A 26,404-nucleotide genomic window follows, 5' to 3' on the forward strand; every position below is an offset into this window, starting at 1 on the left:
ATCATATGCCTCACTGTTCCTTATCCTTACTGCCCTTCCTCCTCTCACAGGCTTACTGTTCTTAGTAACCCTCCTGTCATATGCCTCAATGTCCCTTTTCTCTATTGTCCTCTAACCTCTCACTGTCTCTACTGACCCTCCTGCACATGCTTCACCATCCTCCATCCATACTTCCCTACCTTCTGTCACTGCCTCACTGTCCCTATTGACCCTCCCTCTGTCACTGTCCCTACTGACCACTCTACTTGTTACTCTCCTGTCACATCCTCACTCTCTCTAATAACCCTTCTCCTGTCACATGTCTCACTGTTTCAGCAGGTGATCACTGACTCCAATCAGAGAAAACACTCCATGAGTCACTGTATGTGATTGTGATTACTTTTCTATGTAATGCAAATACTGTATATACCACTATATGGTCACTGTATGAGAGAAATCTTAGTCTGAGTACAGTGGTATCTATGGGGGTGGGAACTCCTCCAGGTGCAAGGACATGCTCAAGCTGCTGAGTTTGTTAGATGTCAAAGATACATGGTACCTTGTCTGCTTCCATAACGTAGAAAAATGTTTTTATTCTTAACAAAGAAACATTAAGTCCCTAAAAGGCTGAGAAATATAATCTTTCCTTGTGCCCCTTTCTGTCCCAATCCCTTTCTTGGGTTTTCTGTTAGCTATGCCTAAGCCCTAAATGACAATATGGCAGGGTCAAGGATGAAAAGGGAAGCAAGAAAGCTTTACAGTCTGCGGCAGATCAGGTTGCAGGTTAGGAACGCCTTTATGACATTTTTGCCCTGAAGGTAAAAGCATTTTTCTATATCCTGAACTCACAAACAGATATATAAAAGTTCATATGTCCTCTTACTCCTCACAACTATCTAACAGTGTCAGCAGTTTGAAACCCAAATTTCAGCTAACAGAATCACTTTAAAATCAACAATTTTTTTATTTATTTTTTTTAAATATATTTTTTCTCCATAAGCGATGGCCTTTAGTTCAAAAATACAAATATTTTATTACACGGCTTAAAATGTATATTAGATACAAAACAATAAAATCACTATTAGAAATGAGAAAGTTTCTATTTGTCAATTACTCTGTTTCATCATCAGTTTCTCTCTTGAGTTCATGTCGGGTCTGAATACAACAATAAAACACTTTGGAAGGAACATGCAAATAACCAGACCCCAGGTTGATGATTGGATAGCAAAGATCTCCATGGCCACCATATATTTTCCGCGGGAACTGATAGATGCGGGAATGTAGGACACCCAGACACTCAGGAAGGCCAGCATGCTGAAGGTGATGAACTTGGCCTCATTGAAGCTGTCTGGAAGTCTCCTGGCCAAGAAAGCCACAATGAAGCTGATGGAGGCCAGAAGACCAAGGTAGCCAAGCATAGACCAAAAAGCCAAAGGTGACCCTTCATTACACTGAATAATCAGTACTCCCGAATTACTTTGTGATATGATTTCTAGGAAGGGAGGAGAGAATGTCAACCACATAATACAGAGAAAGATCTGAATGAGGATACATGAGATGACTATGAGATATGATACTCGTGGTCTAGTCCAATGTCTCAGTTGACTACCAGGCCTCGTGGCCTTAAAAGCTATGACTACCATAATGGTTTTGGCCAAGATGCAGGAGACACAAAGTGCAAATACAATACCAAAAGTCACTTGTCTTAAAAGACATATCTCATTCTGAGGACAACCAATAAAGACTAAAGAGCAGAGAAAACAGAGCAGTAATGACAACAGGAGAAGACAACTTAAGGAGTAGTTATTGGCCCGAACAATGGGGGTTGTTCTGTAGTGAATAAAAACTGCAAATATCCCAACAGGAACTAATGAGGAGGAGATTCCAGTAACCAATAAGGTGACACCCAGTGGATCTTCATGCGAAAGGAATTCTTGCGTCTTCGGAACACAATGATTTTGGGTTGGATTTGGCCACAGATCCCATGGGCATTTTGTACATTGTATTGAATCTTAAAAAAAAAATGTTTAGAGAACACAGGACTTAAATTTGGTGTGTTCCAGGAAGAACTTATCAATAGGCTAAGAGAGTAAACCATATTATGGGAAAATATATTTGGTATCTACCTGTGTGGTTCGCTATCTCTCCAGAAGAACATAGGATGCATTGGAAACAACATATAGGTTGGCCTTCTTTGGCTGCTTTCCTGAAGCCCGGTGGACAACTGGAGCTACAGACCGAAACAGGGACCTGGAAACAATACATTTTAAAGAAAACTATTTTGAAATATTTTGCAAGATTGAAGAAGTAAAATCATACACCAACCTCCTAATCTGTAATAGTAATCCTACAATCTTGCTTTTCTTTAAACAATATTATCTTGATCTGGATCCTTCCACTTGGCTTTTGTCGTAATCTGCCCTGCACCAAACACACATACGTAATGATAATTTATACAATGGATGGAATTGGCCATTATACCTCTTGGAGAAGCTATTAAAGATGTCATGATCAAGAGGATGCAAATCAGAAACCCCCCAAAATTGCCGCAGTGTTATTTCCACCATGTACGTTCAGGTCATATCTAGTGATGAGCGAATAGTGAAATATTCGAATATTCGATATTTGTACGAATATCTCCTAGGTATTCAAACGTTCGATTGAATATTCGAACCCATTAAAGTCTATGGGAACAAGTATTCGATCATTGAAAAACATCTATTCGACCACTTGAAGGTTCACCAAGTGCACAATGACCCCTCAGGAAAAGGGAAGGGGTATTTGAACGCTTATCGAATATTTATCGAATATTCATCGTACTATTCGATAATATTCGATACTATCAAATACCTTACTATTCAATCGAATATCTATTCGATGGAACAGTATTCGCTCATCGCTAGTTATATCACAAGGACCCTTTTAGCTATTGTTGGCTTTACATGGCTAGAACAAAGCTAAATTGAACATGAACTAAATTGGATATGCTTTTCTACTTCTGACTGAAGAAACAGCCAGAAAGTCTAATATAACTCACCCCAAGGTCTTCAGTTCCCCATTGTACGATGCTGTTATTAATAGTGAAGACGTCCCCACTGGTTATACTGGTGTCATAGCTGCCCACTTTGACTTGTTGGAGTTTTCCTTCAGGGCTCAGCTGCCAGTTCACTATATCATACACAGCAGGTGGATCTCCATTCTCATCGAAAAAGAGTTGTCTACCATCAGACGTGTTCAGACGTAACTTCTTCATGTAGTACAACAACTGTGAGGAAATTATACAATATTGGTCATTAAGCTTCTTCAATCACTTCTAGAGCAGACTAGTTTTTACCTGTTTTTTTTTCTGAATTTGATGTTCTGCATGTTTTTGTAAAAATTACAGCAATCAAACTTTTGTTAGTTGTGAAGATGTAACTAGTGTACCCTAGTGTGCAATCAGGACAGTACTGATTCTACTGTGATTGGTGGCCTTGATTGATGATTGGTGGCCTAGATTGAAGGTTAAGTAGCAAATCCCAGCTCACAATAAAGATGGCGGACAAAGGCGGAAAAATAGTTCTTATGGACAGGGACTTATATAAAATTGGCTAATGACTTTCTTATGGATGAAGAAACATACAAGAAGCTACCTGGGGATCCAACTGCAGTCTTCAAACCGGGACTCTGTACTTAGTGGATGAGGGCATTGCTCTCGGTATCCTAAATAAAAAATATGCTTCCAATCTGATACCTGAATTTCCTTTGACAGCTGTTTTCTATGGTGCGAAGGTCCGAAGGTGCATAAGGGGGTTTCCTCTCCACCCCTGCGCCCCATTATATCGGGAGTTGGCTCCCTAGCTGAAAAATTATGTGCATGGGTGGACAGGTTACTTCAGCCCCTTGTCACCAGAGTACATGGCTATCTAAAGGACAGCAGTAGTATATTGCGTGTGTTGGAAGACTTTGATTTGTCACTCCAGTCCTTTTTCTCCTGCCATACGGTGGTACGGATGTTATATTGATGACGTGCTCATCGTTTGGCAGGGGGTGAGGAGAACATCAGGGAGTCCCTGCAATATATCGACATTAACAATTTACATTTCACTCACCAGTCTGATTCCAGGTCTATATTATTCTTGGATATCACACTCACAGCCAATCTCACATGCAAGGTGGACACATCGCTATATAGAAAACCATCTGCGGACAACACACTCTTGCATGCATCGAATAGCCATCCAGTCCACACTGTTAGATCAGTACCAGTGGGCGAACTGACACGAGTGAAGCGTGCCTGCTCTTCTCCCTCTCCAACACAGGAGCCAGAAGCAACAAACTCTGCAAGCTAAGTACTTTTATATTGTATTGTGAGCGAGTTTTGGAGCGTGCGAGTTTTAGATCTGAAGTGTGTTTTTGTCTCAAGTGTGGGACTTTAATATTCTGGGACCTTAGATTCGGGGAGTTTTAGAGGAAAACAAATTGTTTATTTGCTTTTGAACACATTGTTTGCTTTTGTTGCTTGTTTGTTTTTTCTTTCTTTATACATAATATCCCCATATAAATGAGCGCCATGTTTGACAATGCGGCCCAATGTACATCTTGTGCGATGTATGCAATCCTTGATCAACCGATCGAGGGTGCATACCATTGTGGGAGATGTGTGCATGTTGCTGGTTTGGAAGCCCAGATCCTGGATCTAAATGAGCAGCTGCAACGATTGAGATGCATTAGCAAACTGGAAAGGGGTCTGCTGCTCACTGAGCAAGCGCTCCAAAGGGGTAGATGGGGGAGAGTGTGATAGCATGGAGGTACAGGAGGAAGAGGCAGCTAGTTGGGTCACAGTTAGAAAAAGGGGTAGAGGGAAGAGTGTGAGGGAGGCCAGTCCTGATCTGGCACACCCCAACAAGTTTGCCAAATTGGCGGATGAGGGGGATGTTGATTCAGGGGTGGCATTGCTGCAGCAGGACTCTGCCTCTGAAAGCCAGGGGGGTGTCTGCTCCAGTAAGGTGGGAAACAGGAGTTCAGGGCAGGCCAGGCAGGTACTGGTAGTGGGGGACTCAATTATTAGGGGGACAGACAGGGCAATCTGTCACAAAGACCGGGATAGTCGAACAGTGTGTTGCCTTCCTGGCACTCGAGTTCGTCACATCGCGGATCGGGCTGACAGATTACTGGGAGGGGCTGGCGATGACCCAGCAGTCATGGTGCACATTGGCACCAATGATAAAGTTAGAGGTAGGTGGCGGGTCCATAAAAACGATTTCAGGGACTTAGGCAGGAAGCTTAACCCCTTAACGACATCGGGCGTAAACTTACGCCCTCGCGCCCTGGTACTTGGCGCATCAGGGCGTAAATTTACGCCCGATGTTTCCCCGATCGCTGCGTGTTCACACACAGCGGTCGGGGAAGATGGCCTGCTATAAATCATAGCAGGCCATCATAGCTTCTCGGCACGGGGGGTGGTTAACACCCCCCATGCTTACGATCGCCGCTATAGGCTGATCAATTCAGATCAGCCAATAGCGGCGATCGGAACCTTTCCGGGTCATCGGCGACCCGATGACCCGGAAAAAAATGGCGGTCGGTGCTGTCCGAGGACGGCACCGACCGCCATTACTGTAAAAAGTAATGGTGATCGCCGTGCCACCGGCCCGATCGCCGTGAACGGCCGGCCGGTACCGGCCGGCCATTCACGGCGATCGGGCCGGTGGCACGGCGATCAGAGTCCCACAATATAGTAAATACCTGCCCATGACCCCTCAGCTAGGTAGCCGAGGGGTCCAGAGCAGGTATTTGTACATTACTCACCTGTCCCGGGCTCCTGATCGGCGTCTTCCGGGTTCGCGGCGTCCTCATCTTCGTTCGGGTCTTCGGCTTCTTCCGTGACGTCACGTTCGGCTTCTCTCGGCTATTTTCGGCTCCAGCGTCGGCTTTTTCCGTATTTTGCGCTCTGCTGCCCTCTAGCCTGACTCCTGACGAAGCCGCCCGGAGCGGCGATACGCGTGGGGTTACCATCTTTCCTGCCACATAGGGACTTTTATACTCTCAGTTGGTATTATTTATTTTTCATATTGTTTTTCATCTTTTTTGCTTACGCATTTATATATTTTTTTGTAGTCCTTTCATGGCTTATTGAGCTTATCTATGTAGCAGGTAGCAACCTCCCACATCATAGGAGGATGCCGTCTTTTGGTTTTTAATGTTTTTAATCTCTTTTTGTGTAGCCGGTACTAATAAAGCTTATTTATATTTTGTTATTGCAAGTGTGCGCCTTACTTTTTTACCCTATGCTTTCCCTCTCCCTCTTTCTTTGCATGTATGATAATTACATAGGGTATTAGGCTGCACTCCACTTTATCGGACCATTATTGTGGTGCCCACCCCCCCCCCCCCCCCCCACTAGTCTCACTGCTGCCCTCTAGCGGCTGATATGTGTAATACACTTATCAGCAGCTACAGGGATGTTCAGGATGTAGAAATTTTTATTTTTTTTTTCAAATTTTTTTTTTCTATTTTCCGCACCCTATCGCCGCTGAGTGTTGATCAGCATCGCACGAAAGTGCGCTGCTAATCAGCAACTCCTCCTTTTTGGCGTAGGGTGTTTTTTTTCTATATTCTACTGCCACAGTCTGCTAATAAGTGCCGCACATAAGTGCGGCATTTATCAGCATATCCTTTGTTGGCGTAGGTTTTTTTTTTATACTTACTGTAAAAAAACACGTAAAAAACACTACATTACACCACACTACATTGAATAAAGTTTGACACTACACCACTACATACCCCATATGCCAATCCCCGTATAAAGATGGCCCCCAGGGTGTTTTCGGCGTCAGAGGGATACGTTATTATTGCCTCCGACACCAAAACAGCCAGTGAGGATGAATGGGGGGATCCTTCTTTCCTCCATTCATCCTCATCATCCTCATCATCCAGTGACATGTCTGGGGGGTAGCGTAGCGTACGATGCCCCCCAGACACGTCTTTTCCGCCAGTACCGCCCCAATAAGAGATGACGGTATGGCGTGAAATTCTCCAAACTCTGTGAGAGTACCTCAGGGTACACTTACAGATTTAGGGTACGTGCACACTGCAGAATGGCGAAGGATAACCCTTCGTGCATTCCGCAGCTGGCACCCGATGGCGGACTGATGCGGGCGCATGTCTCTACCCGTGTCATAGACTCCATTCTATGCACGGGCGGAATCCGTCGTCCGTCCAAAGAATGAACACGTTGGACGGAGAGCGGAATCCGCCCGTGCATAGAATGGAGTCTATGACACGGACGGAGACGTGCGCCTGCATCAGTCCGCCGGCGGGTGCCAGCTGCGGAATGCACGAAGGGTTATCTGTCGCGATTCCGCAGTGTGCCCTTAGAGTGTATGTAGGAAGGGACACCGAATGCAGCCCCCAGATCCCCCCTCCCCCCCCCCCATCCTCGGAGTTAGTGGGAAGATCGTCCGGGAACTGATCTTCCCACTGCTGGATAAAGGTCACCACCTGTACGGGGATAACTCTTATACGAGCACCCCCTCTTCTGGTCCCTCGCTGCCCTGTAGATTGCGGCACGATCCGAACATATCAGAAGTAGTAATAGCGCCCTAATATTTAGCAGCCATGGAGCGGACCCAGCTCTTCTGGATATGAAGGACCCCGTATCGCACCAGGACAACATTTTCCAGGTGACGTCCCCCACACTGGAGAACAGGAGACCCCAGAAGAAGTGCAGAGTGTGGGGTAACAGGGCCTCTGCATACTGGATCGCTCCAAGGCGCACCACACGTCACTGGGGTTCTACATTATCTAAATTCTGTCCCTTATTCCTATTTCAGGGGTCACGTTGATCCAGGGATTATTCTGCCATTATGGAGTCGGGAAGGAATTTTCCCCTGTGATGAGGCTACTGTCGTCTGCCTCACGAGGGTCTTTTGCCTTCCTCTGGATCAACACAGGTTGAATTTGATGGACACCTGTCATTTTCAGCCTTATAAACTAATAATTGCCCTAATACCCCCAAATAAATTAGAATTGTCCCTTTTCCCCAGCTAAATAGGTATGGCCGCCATTCCCATTAGAGGATGCCATGATGCAATTACAAAGCCTCTGTGCGGCCAGGACAGTAGAAACCCCCGACAAGTGACCCCATTCTGGAAACTACACCCGATAAGGAATCTAACAAGTGGGGCAGCGGGGATATGGCCCCCTGGTGACGGCCACATTTGGGACGTGAAAATGAAAAAAATTGTATTTTTTATTTTCTCGGCACATGTTCTACGTAAGTGCCCGTCACCAGTGGGGTCCATATGCTCACTGCACCCCTTGTTAGATTCCTTATGGGGTGTAGTTTCCAGAATGGAGTCACTTGTCGGGGGTTTCTACTGTCCTGGCAGCACAGGAGCTTTGTAATTGCGACATGGCCTCCATCCTCCATTCCAGCCTCTAAATGGCGCTCTGTCCCTTTGGTGACTTGCCCTGTGCCCATATGGCACATTATGCCCACATGTGTGGTATTTTTGTACTCAGGGGAAACTACCCTACACGTTTTGTGTTCATTTTCTTTTTTAACCCCTTGTGGAAATGGAAAAAAATCAAGGCTAGACCAACATTTAGTGTAATTTTTGTAAAATTTTTACTCTAAATCATTAATCTTGTCATGATTTTTTCATTTTCACAAGGGGTTAAAAGATAAAAAAAAAACATTTAATGTGTAGAGCAATTTCCCCTGAGTACGGAAATACCCCACATGTGGACATAAAGCGCCATGCGGGTGCAGGGTAAGCCTCCGAAGGGAAGGAGCGCCATTTGGTTTTTGAAGGCTGGATTTGGATGGAATGGATTTCGAGGGGCCATGTTGCATTCAAAAGGCCCCTGTGTTGCCAAGACAGTTGAAACCCCCCACAAGTGACCCCATTATGGAAACTGCACCCCTCAAGGAATGTAACAAGGGGTGTAGTGAGCATATGGACCCCACTGGTGACGGACACAAATGTGGAACAATGTGGCGTGAAAATGAAATATTACATTTTTTACACTATAATATTGGTTTAGCCTTGAATTTATCATTTTCACAAGGGGTTAAAAGAGGGAAAAAAAAACAAAATGTGTAGAGCAATTTCCCCCGAGTCCGTAAATACCCCACATGTGGACATAAAGTGCCATGTGGATGCAGGGCAAGCCTCCGAAGGGAAGGAGCGCCATTTGGATTTTGGAGGTTGGATTTGGCTAGAATGGATGATGAACGCCATGTCGCATTTACAGAGCCCTCGTGCTGCCAAGACAGTGGAAACCCCCCACAAGTGACCCCATTATGGAAACTACACCCCTCAGGGAATCTAACAAGGGGTGCAGTGAGGATATGGACCCCTTGATGACGGGCACATTTGTGCCATGAAAGTGAAAAAATGAAATTTTTCCCTTTCACGTCACATTGTTCCACATTTGTGCCCGTCACCAGTGGGGTCCATATGCTCACTGAACCCCTTGTTAGATTCCTTGAGGGGTGTAGTTTCCAGAATGGAGTCACTTGTGGGGGGTTTCCAGTGTCTTGGCAGCACGAGGGCTCTGTAAATGCGACATGGCCCTTGAAATCCTTTTCAGTGAAATTCAGCTTCCAAAAGCCAATTGGCGCTCCTTCCCTTTGGAGGCTCGTCCTGCGCCCCCTTGGCACTTTATCGCCACATGTGGGGTATTTCCGTACTCGGGAAAAACTGCGCTACACATTTTTTGTCTTTGTTTGCCTCTTATCCCTTTAAGAAAATGAAAAATTGAAGGCTAGAACAACGTTTTAGTGTAAAAAATATTTTTTTCTTTTTTCACGCCATATTGTTCTGAAAATCTGTGAAGCACCTGTGGGGTCCAGATGCTCACCGCACCCCTTGTTACATTCCTTGAGGGGTGTAGTTTTCTAAATGGTGTCCCTTTAGGGGTGTTTTTTAGGTTTTGGTACCCCAGAGCCTCTGCCAACCTGAAGTGGTACAGTCAGAAATGACCAAATATAACGGAGGCGTTGAAATTCACTAGGCGCTCCTTTATATCTGAGGCTTGTGGTTGCGTCAAATAGCGCAATAGGGTCACATATGGGGTATTTCTATAAACTGCAGAAATGGGACAATAATTATTGGGGTGCATTTCTCTGGTAATAGGTTTATAATTATGAAAAATATTGGATTACAATAAAATCTCTGCACAGAAAATTAAAATTTTCAAATTCCTTACACACTTAGCTTTTATTTCTGTGACTCCCCTAAAGGGTTAAAACACTTTCTGGATATGCTTTTGCAGAGTTTGGGGGGTGCAGTTTCTGAAATGGGGTGCTTTGTTGGGCTTTCTAACATACAGGCCCCTCAAATACACTTTAAGCTGGGTTCACACTATGTATATTTCAGGCTGTATTTGTGAGGCTGTATAGCAACCAAAACCAGGAGTGGATTGAAAACACAGAAAGGCTATGTTCACATAATGTTGTAATTGAGTGGATGGCCATCATTTAATGGCAAATATTTGCTGTTATTTTAAAACAACGGCTGTGGTATTGAAATAATGGCCGTTATTTACTGTTATATGGCGGCCATCCACTCAATTTCAACATTGTGTGAACAGATCCTTTCTGTGTTTTCAATCCACTCCTGGTTTTGGTTGCTATGAGGACCTGACATGAGGACCAAATACAGCCTCAAATATACATAGTGTGAACCCAGCCTTATAAACCTGAACAGGTCCCTAAAAATATCTGATTTTGAAATTTTACTGAAAATTTGGAAATTTGCTGCTAATGTTTTAAGCTTCCTATTGTCTAAAAAAAATGAAAGATAGTTTAATAAATGCCGCCAACATAAAGTAGACATGTTGCTAATGCTATTTAATATATAATTTATGTGGTATAACCACTTTCTGTATACGCAAAAAAGTTTCAAAGTTGGAAAAATGCATTTTTTTCACATTTTTTCACATTATTTGGGTTTTTTTCATAAAGATTTGTTATGAGTATCGACTCCAATTTACCAGAAATGTGTCACGAGAAAACAATCTCAGAATCAGCCGGATAGGTAAAAGCATCCCGAAGTTATTAATGAATAAAGTGACACTGGTCATATTCATAAAATTTGTCTCTGTCATTAAGGCCATTTCAGGCTCTGTCCTTAAGGGGTTAAAACTAGGACCTCCAAGGTGATATTCTCCGAAATATTACCTGTACCACGAGCCACACCTGAGAGACAGCGGGAGATTAGGGAGGTAAATAAGTGGCTCAAGAGCTGGTGTAGGATAGAGGGGTTTGGGTTCATGGAGAACTGGGCCGACTTCTCGGTTGGTTACAGGCTCTATGGTAGGGACGGGCTGCATCTCAATGGGGAGGGTGCAGCCGTGCTGGGGGAGAAGATGGCTAAGAGGTTGGAGGAGTATTTAAACTAGGGACCGGGGGGGAGGGCAACTACAATATAGTAAGTAAAGACAGAGTAGATGGAGAGCTGGGCCTAGATTATGGAACTGGGGGTGGAGCGGCGGGAGGGGTTAGAATAGTCACTAGTGATAAAAGGAAATGGAATATGGACAAATATATTAAATGTATGTATACTAATGCTCGAAGCCTCACTAATAAGGCTGAGGAATTAGAACTCATAATGGTTGAAGAGAAATATGATATAGTGGGGATAAGCGAGACCTGGCTGGACAAGACCTATGACTGGGCCGTTAATATCCAGGGTTATAGTCTATTCAGAAATGACCGTAAAAATAAGAAAGGGGGAGGGGTCTGTCTATATGTTAAATCATGCCTTAAGCCTATTCTGCGGGAGGATATATGTGATGATAATGTGGAGTCTCTTTGGGTAGAAATAAGGGGAGGGACGAAGAATAATTAAATTCTTATAGGAGTGAGTTATAAACCTCCAAGTATAGTGGAAGAATCAGAAAATCTTATAGTCTTTGGCATTCCGCTGGGCCACACGCCTAAACAATGTGTAATGGGTCTTCTCGATGAACTGCATTTAGAGGATCCCACTGCCCTAGGTATTCAGCGTGTTTTATTCCAAGCCAGGAAAATTATAGCCTCCAAGTGGACCCACTCAGACTCACCTACCTTAAAGGAATTTAAGAACAGAATGAATACAGTGATAAGATTGGAGCAAGGGGTGTATATTAAGAGGAAATGCATGCGCAAATTTGAGGCAATATGGGGGAAATGGATTGACACACCAGGGTTACCCTCGCAACTCTTGCTGCGGATCTGTAGGAACCCACTTCAGATGCTTTTTAACGCTATGTAAAACTGAGATATTCAGGACACTTATGTGGGTATATTCAGATATGTGTAGTGGGACGCTCTATTTTTCTAACTGGCTCAACTGGGCTATTCTTGTGTGCGGTACTGTGGACATGTACAAGTAGTTCTAATAGATGTTTGATTTAGTATGTGTAAAAGTGTTTTGATGTTACTTATCTGTTCAAGCACAATGTTCGCCGGGAGGCAGTATACATAACTTTGTAAGTTGACTCGCCAATCATTACTAATATGTACAGTTCTTACAGACTTCCTGCTCTTCCTGTACTTGCGCTTTGTTGTTTTTGTGTCCTGTTTGACTGTATTTTCAAAACAGAAATGCAAAGTTTTTTTTGTGACTTTAATAAAAAAAAATGATCTGATTCAAAAAAAAAAAGAAAATCTTCTTATAAGACAAATAGATACGGCAGCGAAGCAGGGGGAAGTCATTATTATGGGGGACTTTAACTACCCAAATATCAACTGGAAAGCAGAAACCTGCAGCTCCAGGAAGGGAAGCGTGTTTTTGGAAATAGTAAAAGATAATTACCTTTCCCAACTAGTAGAGGAACCAACAAGAGGAGGGGCCCTTCTGGACCTGATCTTAACCAATAGGCCCGACAGAATATCAAAAATAGAGGTGGGGGGTCACCTAGGTAATAGTGACCATAACATAGTAAGTTTTCAATTATCCTTCAATAAAATTATTAGTAGAGGGGCTACAAAAACATTAAATTTCAGGAAGGCTAATTTCCAAAAACTAAGAGAGGACCTTGGGAACATAGACTGGGACAATGCCTTCAGAAATAAAAGTACACAAGAGAAATGGGACATATTTAAGAGCATCCTGGGTAAATCGTGTGAACGACACATACCATATGGGAATAAACGTAGTAGAAATAAGAGAAATCCAATGTGGTTAACTACAGCTGTAAGGGGTGCAATAAATGATAAGAAACAAGCATTCAGACTACTAAAACAAGAAGGTAGTGGGGAAGCATTGAGCAACTATAGACAGAAGAATAGAATGTGTAAAACGCAAATAAAAGAAGCAAAAATAGCAACAGAAAGAAGGATAGCCACAGAAAGTAAAACAAATCCCAAAATGTTCTTCACCTATATAAATAACAAAAGACTTAAAACTAAAAATGTTGGTCCCCTCAAAAATAATCTGGGTGTAATGGTGGAGGGGGAAGAGGAAAAGGCCAATCTACTAAATACATTCTTCTCTACTGTATTCACAGAGGAGAATCCCATAACAGACGACATGACTAGGGATAATGTTAATCCTCCCATAAATCTCACCTGCCTAACACAACAAGAAGTGGGGAGACGCCTTAAAAACATTAAAATCCATAAGTCACCGGGCCCAGAAGGTATCTATTCCAGAGTTTTGTAAGAATTAAATACTGTGTTGGACAGACAGTTATTCCTATTATTTAAAGATTCTATTACGACAGGGATTGTTCCACAGGACTGGCGCATAGCTAATGTGGTACCAATATTCAAGAAGGGGTCAAGGAGTGATCCTGGAAACTACAGGCCCGTAAGTCTAACATCTATAGTAGGTAAAGTATTTGAGGGGTTTGTAAGAGATGCTATACTGGAGTATCTTAATGAAAACAATCTTGTGGCGCAGAATCAGCATGGATTTATGAGGGATCGATCCTGTCAGACTTATCTGATCGGCTTCTATGAAGAGGTAAGTTATAGACTGGACCTGGGGGAGGCTGTGGATGTTGTGTATCTGGACTTTTCAAAGGCATTTGATACTGTGCCGCATGAAAGGTTGGTCTACAAAATGAGGATGCTGGGACTTGGGGAAAACGTATGCAAATGGGTAAGTAACTGGTTTTATGATAGAAAACAGAGGGTGGTCATTGATGGAACATATTCAGATTGGGTTTTAGTTACTAGTGGGCTACCACAGGGGTCAGTGTTGGGTCCACTTCTTTTTAATATTTTTATTAATGATCTTGTAGAGGGGATACAGAGTAGAATCTCCATTTTTGCGGATGATACTGAACTGGGTACAGTAATCAGTACAGAGGAGGATAATATCATATTACAGGGGGATTTAGAGAAGCTAGAGGCTTGGGCGGAGAAATGGCAAATGAAGTTTAATGTGGATAAATGTAAGGTTATGCATTTGGGCCATAGAAATAATAAGTACAGTTATGTGCTAAATAATAAAACACTGGGTAAAACTACTTCCGAAAAGGACCTGGGGGTATTGGTGGACAGTAAACTCAACTTTAGTGATCAGTGCCAGGCAGCAGCTGCCAAGGCTAATAAAATAATGGGGTGCATCAAAAGACGTATAGATGCTAAAGATGAGAACATAGTTTTGCCTCTTTATAAATCACTAGTCAGACCACATATGGAATACTGTGTACAGTTTTGGGCACCGGTATATAAGAAGGACATAGGTGAACTGGAGCGGGTGCAGAGGAGGGCAACAAAGGTCATTACGGGAATGGGTGGGTTACAGTACCAAGACGGGTTATCAAGCTTGGGGTTATTTACGCTAGAAAAAAGACGTCTTAGGGGCGATCTGATCACAACGTACAAATATATGAATGGACAGTACAGAGATCTTTGTAGTGGTCTTTTTACTCCTAGGTCTGTAACAATGACAAGGGGGCATCCTCTACGTCTAGAGGAAAGAAGATTTCACCATCAGCATCAACGCGGGTTCTTTACTGTACGAGTGGTAAGACTGTGGAACTCTCTGCCACATGATGTTGTCATGGCCGATTCATTAAATAAGTTCAAGGGAGGCCTGGATGCTTTTCTTGAACAATATAATATTACAAGTTATGGGCATTAGATTTCTGGTGATACGTTGATCCGGGGATTGTTCTGGTTGCCATTGCAGTCGGGGGGGGGGGGGGGTAGTTTCTCCCTGTGGTGGGGCGGTTGTCTTCTGCCCCATAGGGGTTTTTCGCCTTCCTGGATCAACACAGTAGGATTTTCCTAGGTTGAACCTGATGGACTCTTGTCTTCTTTCAACCTTATTTACTATGTTACTATGTTACTATTCAGGGCACAAAGTGCGAAAGCATATCAACGTATGACAGCTCGTGGCTACGATGGCACCCACATAAATAGAGCTTTGGATATGGTCTCCCATAAATCCAGAATGTCATTATTGAAAGAAAAGAATAAAACAAATAACCACAACAACAATGTGAACACGCACCTGTGACTTTTTCTACGCGCTACTCTACAAAATACAAAAACATCACAGATATTCTAAACAAAAATGAGAATATCCTACGACAAGATTCTATTCTCAATAGCATCATTGACAAAGGCATACGATGTGTGGCACGTAGGGGTCGAACACTGGGAGATCAGCTTTCTCCATGTGCATTGCCACCCTTAAGTGCACACACTTCTAATATTGTTTCAGGTAGCCACCCATGTGGACTTTCTAGGTGCAATATGTGTAAGTACATGCTTACAACAAAAATTTATACCAACAGTGATAACACACATATATATAAAATCTTGGATAACATTAGCTGTGAAAGCGATCACGTAATCTACATAATAGAATGCAGATCATGCCAGCTAAAATATGTAGGCTGCACTATACGTAAACTTAAAAAGAGAATCAGTGAACATATAACAGATGTTGCTAAGTTGTAATCTCATTGTTTCTTTGTGCATTGGTCCTTATACTGCATTGGATCCTTATTCTCAATTATGTCGGGTTGCCATTACATCTGTGTAACAGGCTCTATTTGCCCTCACCTGATAGGCTTCTCTTTGCTTTTAATCATGTGTTGCACTAAGTGTGCATTATACCAAGACTAAGCGTGCATGCACACGAAACGCGTCGGTGCTACCTTGCAGCATGTTTTAACGTTTGATATGTATAAAGCATACATTTTTTAACTTTCATTGAAGTGCCGGGAACCCCCACTTTCTACACACCTTATGAACGTTACGACTGGCAATCGTTGACACCGTGCACCCTCCTAAATGGACTTTGACCAGTACACATTTATAGAGGTGAGCTGACCACAACCACTTTTTTCTAGAGCAGACTAGTTTTTACCTGTTTTTTTTTTCCTGAAAATAATTTGATGTGCTGCCTGTATTTGTAAAAATCACAGCAATCCAACTGTTGTTGGTTGTGAAGATGTAACTAGTGCACCCTAGCTTGCTATCAGGACAGTACGGATTCTAATGTGATTGGTGGCCTAGATTGATGATTTTTTAAAAACGAGGTCTGTTTAGACCACCCAATCCCCCTCCTACATGACATGCATTCTCTGAGAAAACGTGGGCCGTTTGAAGCACCAAAGTATATTTATGGGGCCTGCTCAGCCCACACTCATAAATAGGCATGTCTCACCACACAGGAAATGTAAACTTACATACCTGCAAAGCCCAAGTAAGGATAGTTATATTATATCTTCTGCCCAACCTTTTCTCCATGTCCCCCTAACATGCTCCCCCTCATTACTCATTGTATCCCACCTGTACCACCACAGTGCCTGTGGCAATGTGTATCTAAGTAGTCCCTTTAGCCTGCAGTGCCCCTGCCAATGTGTCCCTTTTTTATTCCCTTACAGTGTCCCAGCCCCGTGTGTATCTTTTGTTGTTCCGTACTGCAATATGGCAGTGCATCACTTTAATGTTTAACTCTTAATGTTTAATGCTTAGAATAACCCTAGCTTAAAGCCAACCACGAAAACAGGGATGTAAATAATCCAATTTCTAGAATGGAAAAGTCATATTCAGGGTATGTGTTTTATTTCTCTATAGCCATTTTCAGTGCGGGGAAGTCCAGTGGGCATCTGCCGTCACAGTAAAGGCCCAGGTAATACTAGCCCATATGCTCTGTACCTAATGGCTGAAAATGGAATAGAGAAGACAGGGTAGAGAGGGCATGACTATAAGTACATAGGCTGGACTTGTCTGGACTCTTTGCAATGCTGGGCTCCTTAGACCTATTTACATATCAACAAATTGCTTATATCTTAGCACAGGACTATAGGAGATATAAAATGTATTTCCAAAATCCTAATGTGTAGTCCAATCTAGCCATGTGCCATATTTTCACTTTAAAGAGGTTGTCTGGGGTAAAATATGTACAGGATAGGGGACAAGTAAGAGATCGTTGGATTCTAACCTCCATAACCCCCTCCCTCATCTCTGTATTGGCCCCCAGCTTGATTGTTATCAATACAGCCGCAATTACAGCATGTGAGGTTGGACCCCCGCAATTTCTTACTTGTCTCCTAATTTGTGCATAAGGGACAAGTTAGTTTTGCCTGGACAACCTGTTTTATCTGAATAGTGAGATAGAATTTAGCATGGGCAAAACTAAACAAGAAATCATATAGAAAGATGAGATAAATCAGGCTTCACTGGTAATTCATATTTTGCCTGATGATGCCCTTCAACTCCATTTTTTCTTAGTATAGTGCCTAGGTCTAGGTCTGTGTTTTTTGAGTTCTTGTCCACTGGAAATATATGTGGGCATTTTAATATTGGAAGGTGGAGATTACGGCCTCTGTAAAAGCCACATACAGTAGGCTCCAGCTTTAACTTTATCCCTTTGGACCAGTTACATAGCTTGGTGCCCATACCCATTGTTAGGAGCCACCAGACCAAACTAAGTCAATCAAGTCAAGTCAAACTAAGTGCAACACCAGCTGTGCTAGGCCCCAATTACTGCAGTTTACCTGTGAGATAACTCCTGGGATTGGAAAAAGTATGGTGCCAGATATGAGAAATGACAGGTAAATTACAAACATTATACAAAAGCCATTGAGCTTATACTAACCTGCCAAGGCTTAAAGTTTTCAATATCAGCACATGTTCTATTGGGGAATGGTCCATCACCCTCCTTGCAGTTATCTAAATCACTCAGAGCTTTTGCTACTGCATGAACCGCTAGATAGACATTGTATGTTATCCGTAGACTGGAGACATCATTAAAATTGTTCTGGATGCTCTTAAGACTTTCTTGGCCGGTACATTCTTTTATCGAAGAGTTTGATGGGACTTCAGGGACTGCCTGATCTTGAAATTTACAGCCAAAAACTTGTTCCCAGAATATTTTTATATACTGGGTTCCCACAACCATGGATGGATTGATCTTGTTGAGGAAATTTCCAAATCCCGGCATGTTTCCTCCAGGGAGGGCAAAACCGATTGTTCCAACAAGAAGTCTTGAATATTTGTTCAGTGACCATAACGATGAGGCAGCCCAAGACTCACTGGTAATCCATACTTTTCCTGTGATGTTCTGCCTCAGCATCTCATCTAGTACTGCACTTAGTTCTATATCAGAAGAAAAGAAGACCACCGCTGTGGCCGTGGAGTGTTTAACCACCTGAGCAATATAAGGGGCGTTTCTATCTTGCCGACTGGAGATTATGTTCTCTGTAAAAGCCACACAGGCTCCAGCTTTTAGTATATCCCTCTTGACTATCTGGATACCTTGCTGCCCATAGGCATCATCAATGGCCACCAGACCAATCCAGGTCCATCCAAAGTGCAACACCAGCTGTGCTAGACCTTGAGACTGGAAGGCATCACTGGGGACTGTTCTAAAGAATGATCGGAACTGTATACGGTTACTGAGGAGAGAACTTGTGGCAAAATGACTAATCTGTTGGAAAAGTTAAAAAATATCACTGAATGAGCATTATGATTCGGAAACTTTGAATTTCCCCCCAAAATATGCATTGTCCTGAATGTGGGACCGTATGTAAAAACAGATAACCACTAAGGGTATTGTTCAAAAACTTTTTGGTATAACTAAATAGTATGCACTATAGATATCTAGTTAGGTGAGACTTGGTTATTAAGTTGACAATATTTTATTAATCATATAAACTGTAGTTAATTAGATGATAAGATTGAAAAAAAAAGTATTGATCCAGAGTAAGGCAAAAACTTGAGACAGATGCTATTTGCCCCATTACAGGGAGAAAATTCCTTCCTGATGCCAAACAGGCAATCAGAATATATCTTGGTGTGATGACATGGGATTCTGTAAGGTGCTAACTGCAGGTGCTAGTTTGATCACAGGTGCCCCTCTCCCCCCGCCCTTCAGATGCAGCCTATCCCTACCAGCAGGTCGCCGCTTGTTTACATCGTTGATCAGGCCCTCCTCGGCCCTGGAATAGGACCCTAATAGGCCTATTACACCAGTCGTTTAGAGGAGCAAACGAGCGCTCTCAGTGCTCGTTTGCTCCTCGTTCCCCGCTCGCTGCCGTTGCTATTCAGCGCGGCTGCAGCGAGCGGGTGAGTGCGGGAGGGGGCGACGGGGAGCTGCGGGGGGGCTGCCCGGGGGATCGCTGATCGTCCGGGCGGCCCATAGGATATAGCAGCGTCTGCTGCCGACGCTCCTATCCAATGGAGCGGCGGCAGCAGATCGACGCTATATCAGTCGCTTGTTTTTCAACATGTTGAAAAACAAGCTACTGCAACAATTAGCCGACATGAACGATGTCGGCTGATCGTTGCACTCTATTCCACGGGATGATTATCGTCCGTAGCGGCCGATATCGGCCGAATACGGACGATAATCGTTCTGTGGAATAGGGCCTTGAGTCTTCATTGCACTAAACATTTGTGTCAGAAATCTTTCAAAAGAGAGATGCTTGTACATACTTGCATGGTCCATTCACTTGTAAAAGGAGGCTATGTTCTCAATGTAAAAAGGAGGACAAATAATTATCATGATCATCAAAGGCCGTTATTTTTCCTTTCTTTAACATTGTGGGAACATAGCCTTATGGTGGCCATACCACTCTGCACACATACACATCAACATCCTAATCCCATTTTGAGAAGATTTCAACATGGAGGTTTAAAGTACGGGCAAATTGTAATGTGAAACCACTCTTACTTGTATTCTTAGGATCTGTAACCCCGACTGCCGGAGCAGAACCCACCCGACCCCCCGGTGGAGCACGGATACTTACCCCTTCCTGGACATCCCACTCCTGGACCCGGTCATGCATGTTGCATGTTATGCTAATCACTAGAGAAGACTTCTCCGTGCCAGGATCGGGTCCAGGAGCTAGACATCCAGGAAGGGGTAAATATCCAGGACTTCACCCAGAGGGGTCGGGCTGGCTCTGCCCCAGCATCCGGTGTAACAGGTTCCCTTTAAGCATTTAGACAGCTTTATTAGGTTCAGTCTGGCAAATGATTTAACACTAAATAATTCAGCCATCAAAAGGACAGGTAATGTGATGGGTGCCCCAAAACTTACCTGTGGATACCTGTATGGCCCCAGTATATGAGCTAGTACAATAGAGTTTGTAGATGACGATTCTCCGATTACTGCGGCCAACCTTGTGTCCTGGTTCCATCGATAGTTAGGAACAGGTTGTCCATGTCCACTCAGCAAGTGTAGAGCTCCTGACACGGCTCTCTGGAAGACTAAGCAAGAGTCAAAGATCTGGAATCCCAAGGTGAGATTTGGCAAAAAATTGGTGTTTTTGTTAATTTCCTCCACAGCGAAATGCACAGCTTGGGCCCGCTGGTAGGTATCTAACTTGAAGCTGAGGACAACACAGACAAGTAAATTCAAGCTAATGTCATCATTTCGACCATCCCTCCTTTCTTACAAATACTTTCTACTTTTACGTATCAACAAAAAAACATGGTCGAATATGAATGCATAACGGATGCATTTTGGTGGATCACGGACTAAAAATTTTGAACTGTAAACTTTCAGTCTTTTCAGTCAAGAAGTGGAGGTGGCTTATAAACAACAAGCATCATTTTCATGCAGGCGTTTTCTTATGTTGGCGAAGAGGCTATAAACCCACCAGTGCCCTAAAGGAACATCTCCCTCTGAACTCTCTACAGCTTTATGACCTAGGCTTACCTACACTATGGATAGGCCATAAATATCTATGTTATAAATTTTCTTCTAAGCTATGTACATAACACTGTACAACCCCTTTAATACAACAGTGGCCGACTTTTACCCGAACCTGTACTGTAGATAAGAGATAAATCTTACGTCTTACAGATGGTGGGACCAGGCCCCTCCTTGTAACTGATGGTTTTGTAGACTTTGTCGGAATAAACAGGTATCACTGCTCCGATTATTATATTCCCATCCAATGACATGGCTGGTGTGATGTCGCTGCCGGTCAGTCTACAACTAGATTCAATGCAGTCACAGAAGTATAAGATGTAGAGCAGGACCCGAAGCCGCATCGTCTGTAAGAAATATAGTGTCAGTATAGTTTTCAGCATTAAGTCAAAACCCTGCAATACAATAATAAGAATATGTTGTCTTTCTACTACTAGTAGCTTTCCACTACACATCCACACTATTTACCATTCATCACTTACTGCGCTGAGGGTAGGGAACTCCGTCCTCTCCTCTGGTGTAGCTTGCAGGTGTCCACTGTATATCCCAGTTCTGCTAAACCTCACAGGGATGTCCAGATGCCAAAGGTTAAATAACAAAATACCTCTAGAAATAAAATCTTATCAAATGATTTCCAGCCTCGGTCAATGTGGTGGAACTGTAATTTAAAAAAAATAAATTTTATTAAAAAATTTCAGCAATTTTAAGACTTGTTTTAAATTTACTTTACTATCTTGTTCAGCGTCATTATTATTAAATTGCAGCTGAAGAGGTCCCCCCCCCCTCCCCAACCACAGTCCTAAATAGTCCATGTTAGGTTGACTCTGTACATATGAGGTGCGTAGGGGTGCAGCATGGTTGCACTCTTCTTTCCTGCCATGAGATAGCGAGTTCCAAGTATAATAGGCTGGCCATTGGTTCCTCTGGTTGCCGTCATCTTATGGCATTTCGATCAGAGGTTGGGTCTTATACCACCACCTTCTCTTTCTCTATAATTTTAACCATTTGGCCACAATTCTTAGTATTATGTCTACTAAAGGTAACCTCAGATGACTTCAGCCTGTTTGTCCTTTTTTTTCTCTTTTGTGCAAGTTTATCTGACCATCTTTTTTTGACCTGTCCTCGTGTACCTCATTGCAGCAGGTACACCGCCACTAGACACCGATATCCCTGCTTAAGGGGTTGTCCTCAGCCATTGGTCCTTACTAGGTCCCTGGATTTCCTTCTTTAAGACTGCAGACCCCATAACTACACACAGCAGGTTTTTAAGTCCTGCTTCCTCGTCTTCTACATAAGGTCCATGGCTCCCATCTGACATAATAATAATCTGTGATGGTCCCTGCATTCCTGCAGATAGACTATGGAACAAAGTCATCCCCATGAGTCTGGCTCACCTCCTCTGTGCTCCCTATTCCCAGTCTGCTATTATGCTGCCATTCCTCTGAATATGATAACATACTGATCTTAAAATCCTGCAGCTACTGAAAACAGCTCACCCATTCCCCAGCAGCTGAACAGAGGCGCCCCCTACAGTGGACCGTATGAGCAAAAGAAAACCAAGCGTCAGGAGCTAGCCAACATTGTTAGATACATCAACTCCCAAGACAACATCACACATGATAGGCTTTAATACAAATACACCAACACAGGAGCATAGCATAACCTATGATAGGCTTAGACACCAAGCAGTCTGCTGGATGGTAGATACACCTGCTTAGTAGTATAATATCCAGAAATATTACATTATTAGACTAACATGTTATATGCCACTCACCTCATATATCTCTCTCCCAGTTTCCTCCTGTATTCCCATACACTCGCTATATATAAGAAGCTTTCGTCCATCCTGGGAATCATATCCGTAATTACACATTCACTGATATTCTGTATATAGACGCTCAGTCCCAGCATGGATATCATCATCCTCAGAATATAGGAGAAATACATAATTGTATATAATTATATAATGAGACAATCGGCTTTGTGACTCAGGGGACAGCCTTACTTCATAAATGTAAAAAGTAGGTTTCATTTTTTTATGATGGTCAAAGAATTACAGCAACAGCAGAATATACAATAAATATAATAAAACAAGAGATTCAAAAAATGATAATTAGCTGCAGATACAGATATATATATAGGCTGGGTTCACACTATGTATATTTGAGGCTGTATTTGGTCCTCAAGTCAGGTCCTCATAGCAACCAAAACCAGGAGTGGATTGAAAACACAGAAAGGCTCTGTTCACACAATGTTAAAATTGAGTGGATGGCCGCCATATAACGGTAAATAACTTCCATTATTTCAATACAACAGCCGTTGTTTTAAGATAACAGCAAATATTTGCCATTAAATGACGGCCATCCACTCAATTACAACATTATGTGAACAGAGCCTTTCTGTGTTTTCAATCCACTCCTTGTTTTGGTTGCTATACAGCCTCAAATATACGTAGTGTGAACATAGATAGATGTTATTTATGAGCTCAGTACAACGGGGAGCCTCACTGTATATCATGCACTTCCATACAGCTATATGAGGTCCTCCGGGGCTGGGGGGAGTCTATAGAAGATGTAGTATAGGCTAGCTGGGTGTTGTAGTAACAGTGTCCCAGCTATGTCACTGGCCGGAGTGGTACACTCGCTTCTCCCCTAGTTCTCCAAAACACCTTTACCAAATGTAGTTATCCCCACTGTGCAGTGTGTTGGAGAAGTACTTTAATCACTAGGATACTCCAACAACTTTACTTAACAGTTCTTTACAGATAATCAAATACAATGTACAGTTCCGTGTTCACAAATGGCAGAAAGACTTGTTAGCCTGAGTAAACTGGTCACTTTCCCTTTAAGTACCTCTCTCTGCTGCTAGCAAACTGGATAATTTAGACTGGAGTGAGTTTAAATGGGAAAGGAGCATGTGGTTTGGAGAGATGCTGAGCTGAGATGGGCAACTACATAAAGGAAAGTCAATTAGACTCTCCTGGCAAGGCCCTAAGTAGTTTGGCTACTGTGTGTTAAGAGAAGAGAGTATATCATACTCACAGGAAATTCTGCTGATACTGTTAAACAACATCCATGGTGTGTACGAAGGATCATGACCATTGACATGGAAGCCAATTTGTACCCTCTGTGATCAGAGATCTTGAGGAAGACTGAGGAGCCAGGGGACCCATAAGCAAGAACACAACTCTCCAACCCTGGATGAAGACATAAAAAAGAGAGATGATGAATGACCTTGTATCATGGATGGGCAAAACCTCAGAAGTAGGACCACCTTAGTTGATTAAAGACTGTGGATCACGGAGATTTTGAGGTCAGAGGGAGAAACATACCAAGGTCCTTTGCCAAAACGGCATTAATGTACTGTACCATTGTCCTCTCTAATGTACTGTGCCATTGTCCCCTCTAATGTACTGTACCACTGTCCTCTAATGTACCGTACCATTGTCCTCTCTAATGTATTGTGCCATTGTCCCCTCTAATGTACTGTACCACTGCATTCTAATGTTCTTTAGTAGAGATAAGTGAGTACTACTCAATCGAGCAGGTATTTGATCCAATAGTACACTATTCAAAATACTAAATTTTGATCGAGTTTTCAATAAAAATTGCTGTAATAATTTGAATCCCCTCCCACCTTCCTTGGTGTTTTTTTAAACCAATAACTATGCAAGGGGCGGGGGGTGGGACAGGCACTGGGAGAACACAGGAAGGATTGTCTGGCTAAACCATGATGATAGAAAAAACACATTTACCCAAAGATACACAGCTATTAAACCGGCTAGCAGCACAAGCACATCGGTGTGTTCAGACAGACAGGCAGCTGGAGTTCAGTGTGAGGAATAGGCTGCAGTATATGTGTCTATATAGGGTATACGGCTGTATACTCCTTGCGTGCCAAGGAAAAAAAATTCTAAGCATAGTGCTACTGTTCTGCGTGCTGTACACCACATTATTAAGTCATACACCTGCTGCTTGCTGTAGGGAATTCTTGCATTACATTAGTGAGGGTAAACGGCTGTATACTCCTTGCGTGCCAAGGCAAAAAAATCTAAGCGTGGCGCCACTGTTCTGCTTTCAGTGCACCACATAATAAAGTTGAAAGCCTGTTGCCTGCTGTAGCACATTCTTGTAATACAGACGCGTCAAACTCAGGCCCTCCAGCTGTTTTAAAACTACAATTCCCATCATGCCTGGACAGCCAAAGCTAAAGCTTTTGCTGTCCAGGCATGATGGGACTTGTAGTCTTGCAAAAGCTGGAGGGCCTGAGTTTGACATCCCTGTTGTAATACATTAGTGAGTGTATACGGCTGTATACTCCTTGTGTGCCAAACCAAAAATTATAAGCGTGGTATGCCTCTTTTGAGTGCTGTGCACAATTGAAAAGCCTTGTACAGATACAATGCATAAGGCTAGTGCGGGGGGACGGAGACGAGGACGGGGGCATGGAAATGCCAGTGGGGGGCACTCATCCAGCATACATTCATCCAGCATCCCTGGGTTCATTGGACAATGCAGGGGCCAGAGTACACCTGTGCTAAGGCCCGAGTAGAATGAACAGGTGGTAAAGTGGATAGCCGATAATGCTCCACTCACTTGTCCAGCACCCAATCATCTACCCAGTCTACTCCTTCCTCTCAACCTGCCCAATCTCATCAACAGAGTCATGCCACCCTTGCCCACTCCCAGGAGCTCTTTTCAAGTCCTTTTCCCGAATTGGACTCCATTAAAGTACTTGAAGAATCCCTGTAGGTCCTGGGCCGCTTGGGATGTTCAGAGCAGTGCTGCGCGGCAGCCCTGTTCTGAACCGCCGCGGTCCCGGGTGCCGCTTGTAGCCCGGGACCACAGCTATTAGCTGGCACGGTCCAATTGCCGTGCCAGCTAATTAAGTAATCGAATGCAGCTGTGAAAGTTGACAGCTGCATCCGATTACTTACTGCAGCCCATTCCTGGTGTCTAGTGGGGTGGATCGCCCCCCGGGACGTTGTCCCGGAGGAGCGATCCACACATCCGGCTCGGGCTGGGGTCTGCGCCGTAATGGCGATGATCCCGGATCGGCACTCGATTGCTTTCGGTTGCAGAAGCCGGAAGCAATCCAGTGCCTATCTCATTAATCTATGCTGTATAACTATACAGCATAGATCTCAATGAGAGATCTGTGTACTTATACTAGAAGTCCCCCAGCGGGAATAAGCCTAACCCCAGGGGGGAATAACCCTAACTCCAGGGGGGGTAACCCTAACCCCAAGGGTGAATAACCCTAACCCCAGGGGGGCTTATAGTATAAGTGTAAAAGTTAAAAAAGTGTCATTATTAATAAAAAAA

The 26,404-nt window shown here is 43.3% G+C and overlaps 1 protein-coding gene across 1 annotated transcript; it reads right to left on the bottom strand.

Annotated features, from left to right (window-relative positions):
• Positions 1-1,085: 1,085 nt before the first annotated feature.
• LOC138784683 (extracellular calcium-sensing receptor-like) lies at positions 1,086-21,424 on the bottom strand. Its single transcript, XM_069960345.1, has 6 exons — positions 21,225-21,424; positions 20,466-20,757; positions 18,021-18,851; positions 3,017-3,244; positions 2,106-2,229; positions 1,086-1,990 (listed from the first exon to the last, which is right to left on the bottom strand). The coding sequence occupies exons 1-6, from the start codon at positions 21,422-21,424 to the stop codon at positions 1,086-1,088; spliced, it is 2,580 nt and encodes an 859-aa protein (XP_069816446.1).
• Between the last annotated feature and the right edge of the window lie 4,980 nt (positions 21,425-26,404).

This window comes from Dendropsophus ebraccatus, chromosome 1 (assembly GCF_027789765.1).
Source record: "Dendropsophus ebraccatus isolate aDenEbr1 chromosome 1, aDenEbr1.pat, whole genome shotgun sequence".
NCBI classification, from domain to species: Eukaryota; Metazoa; Chordata; class Amphibia; order Anura; family Hylidae; genus Dendropsophus; species Dendropsophus ebraccatus.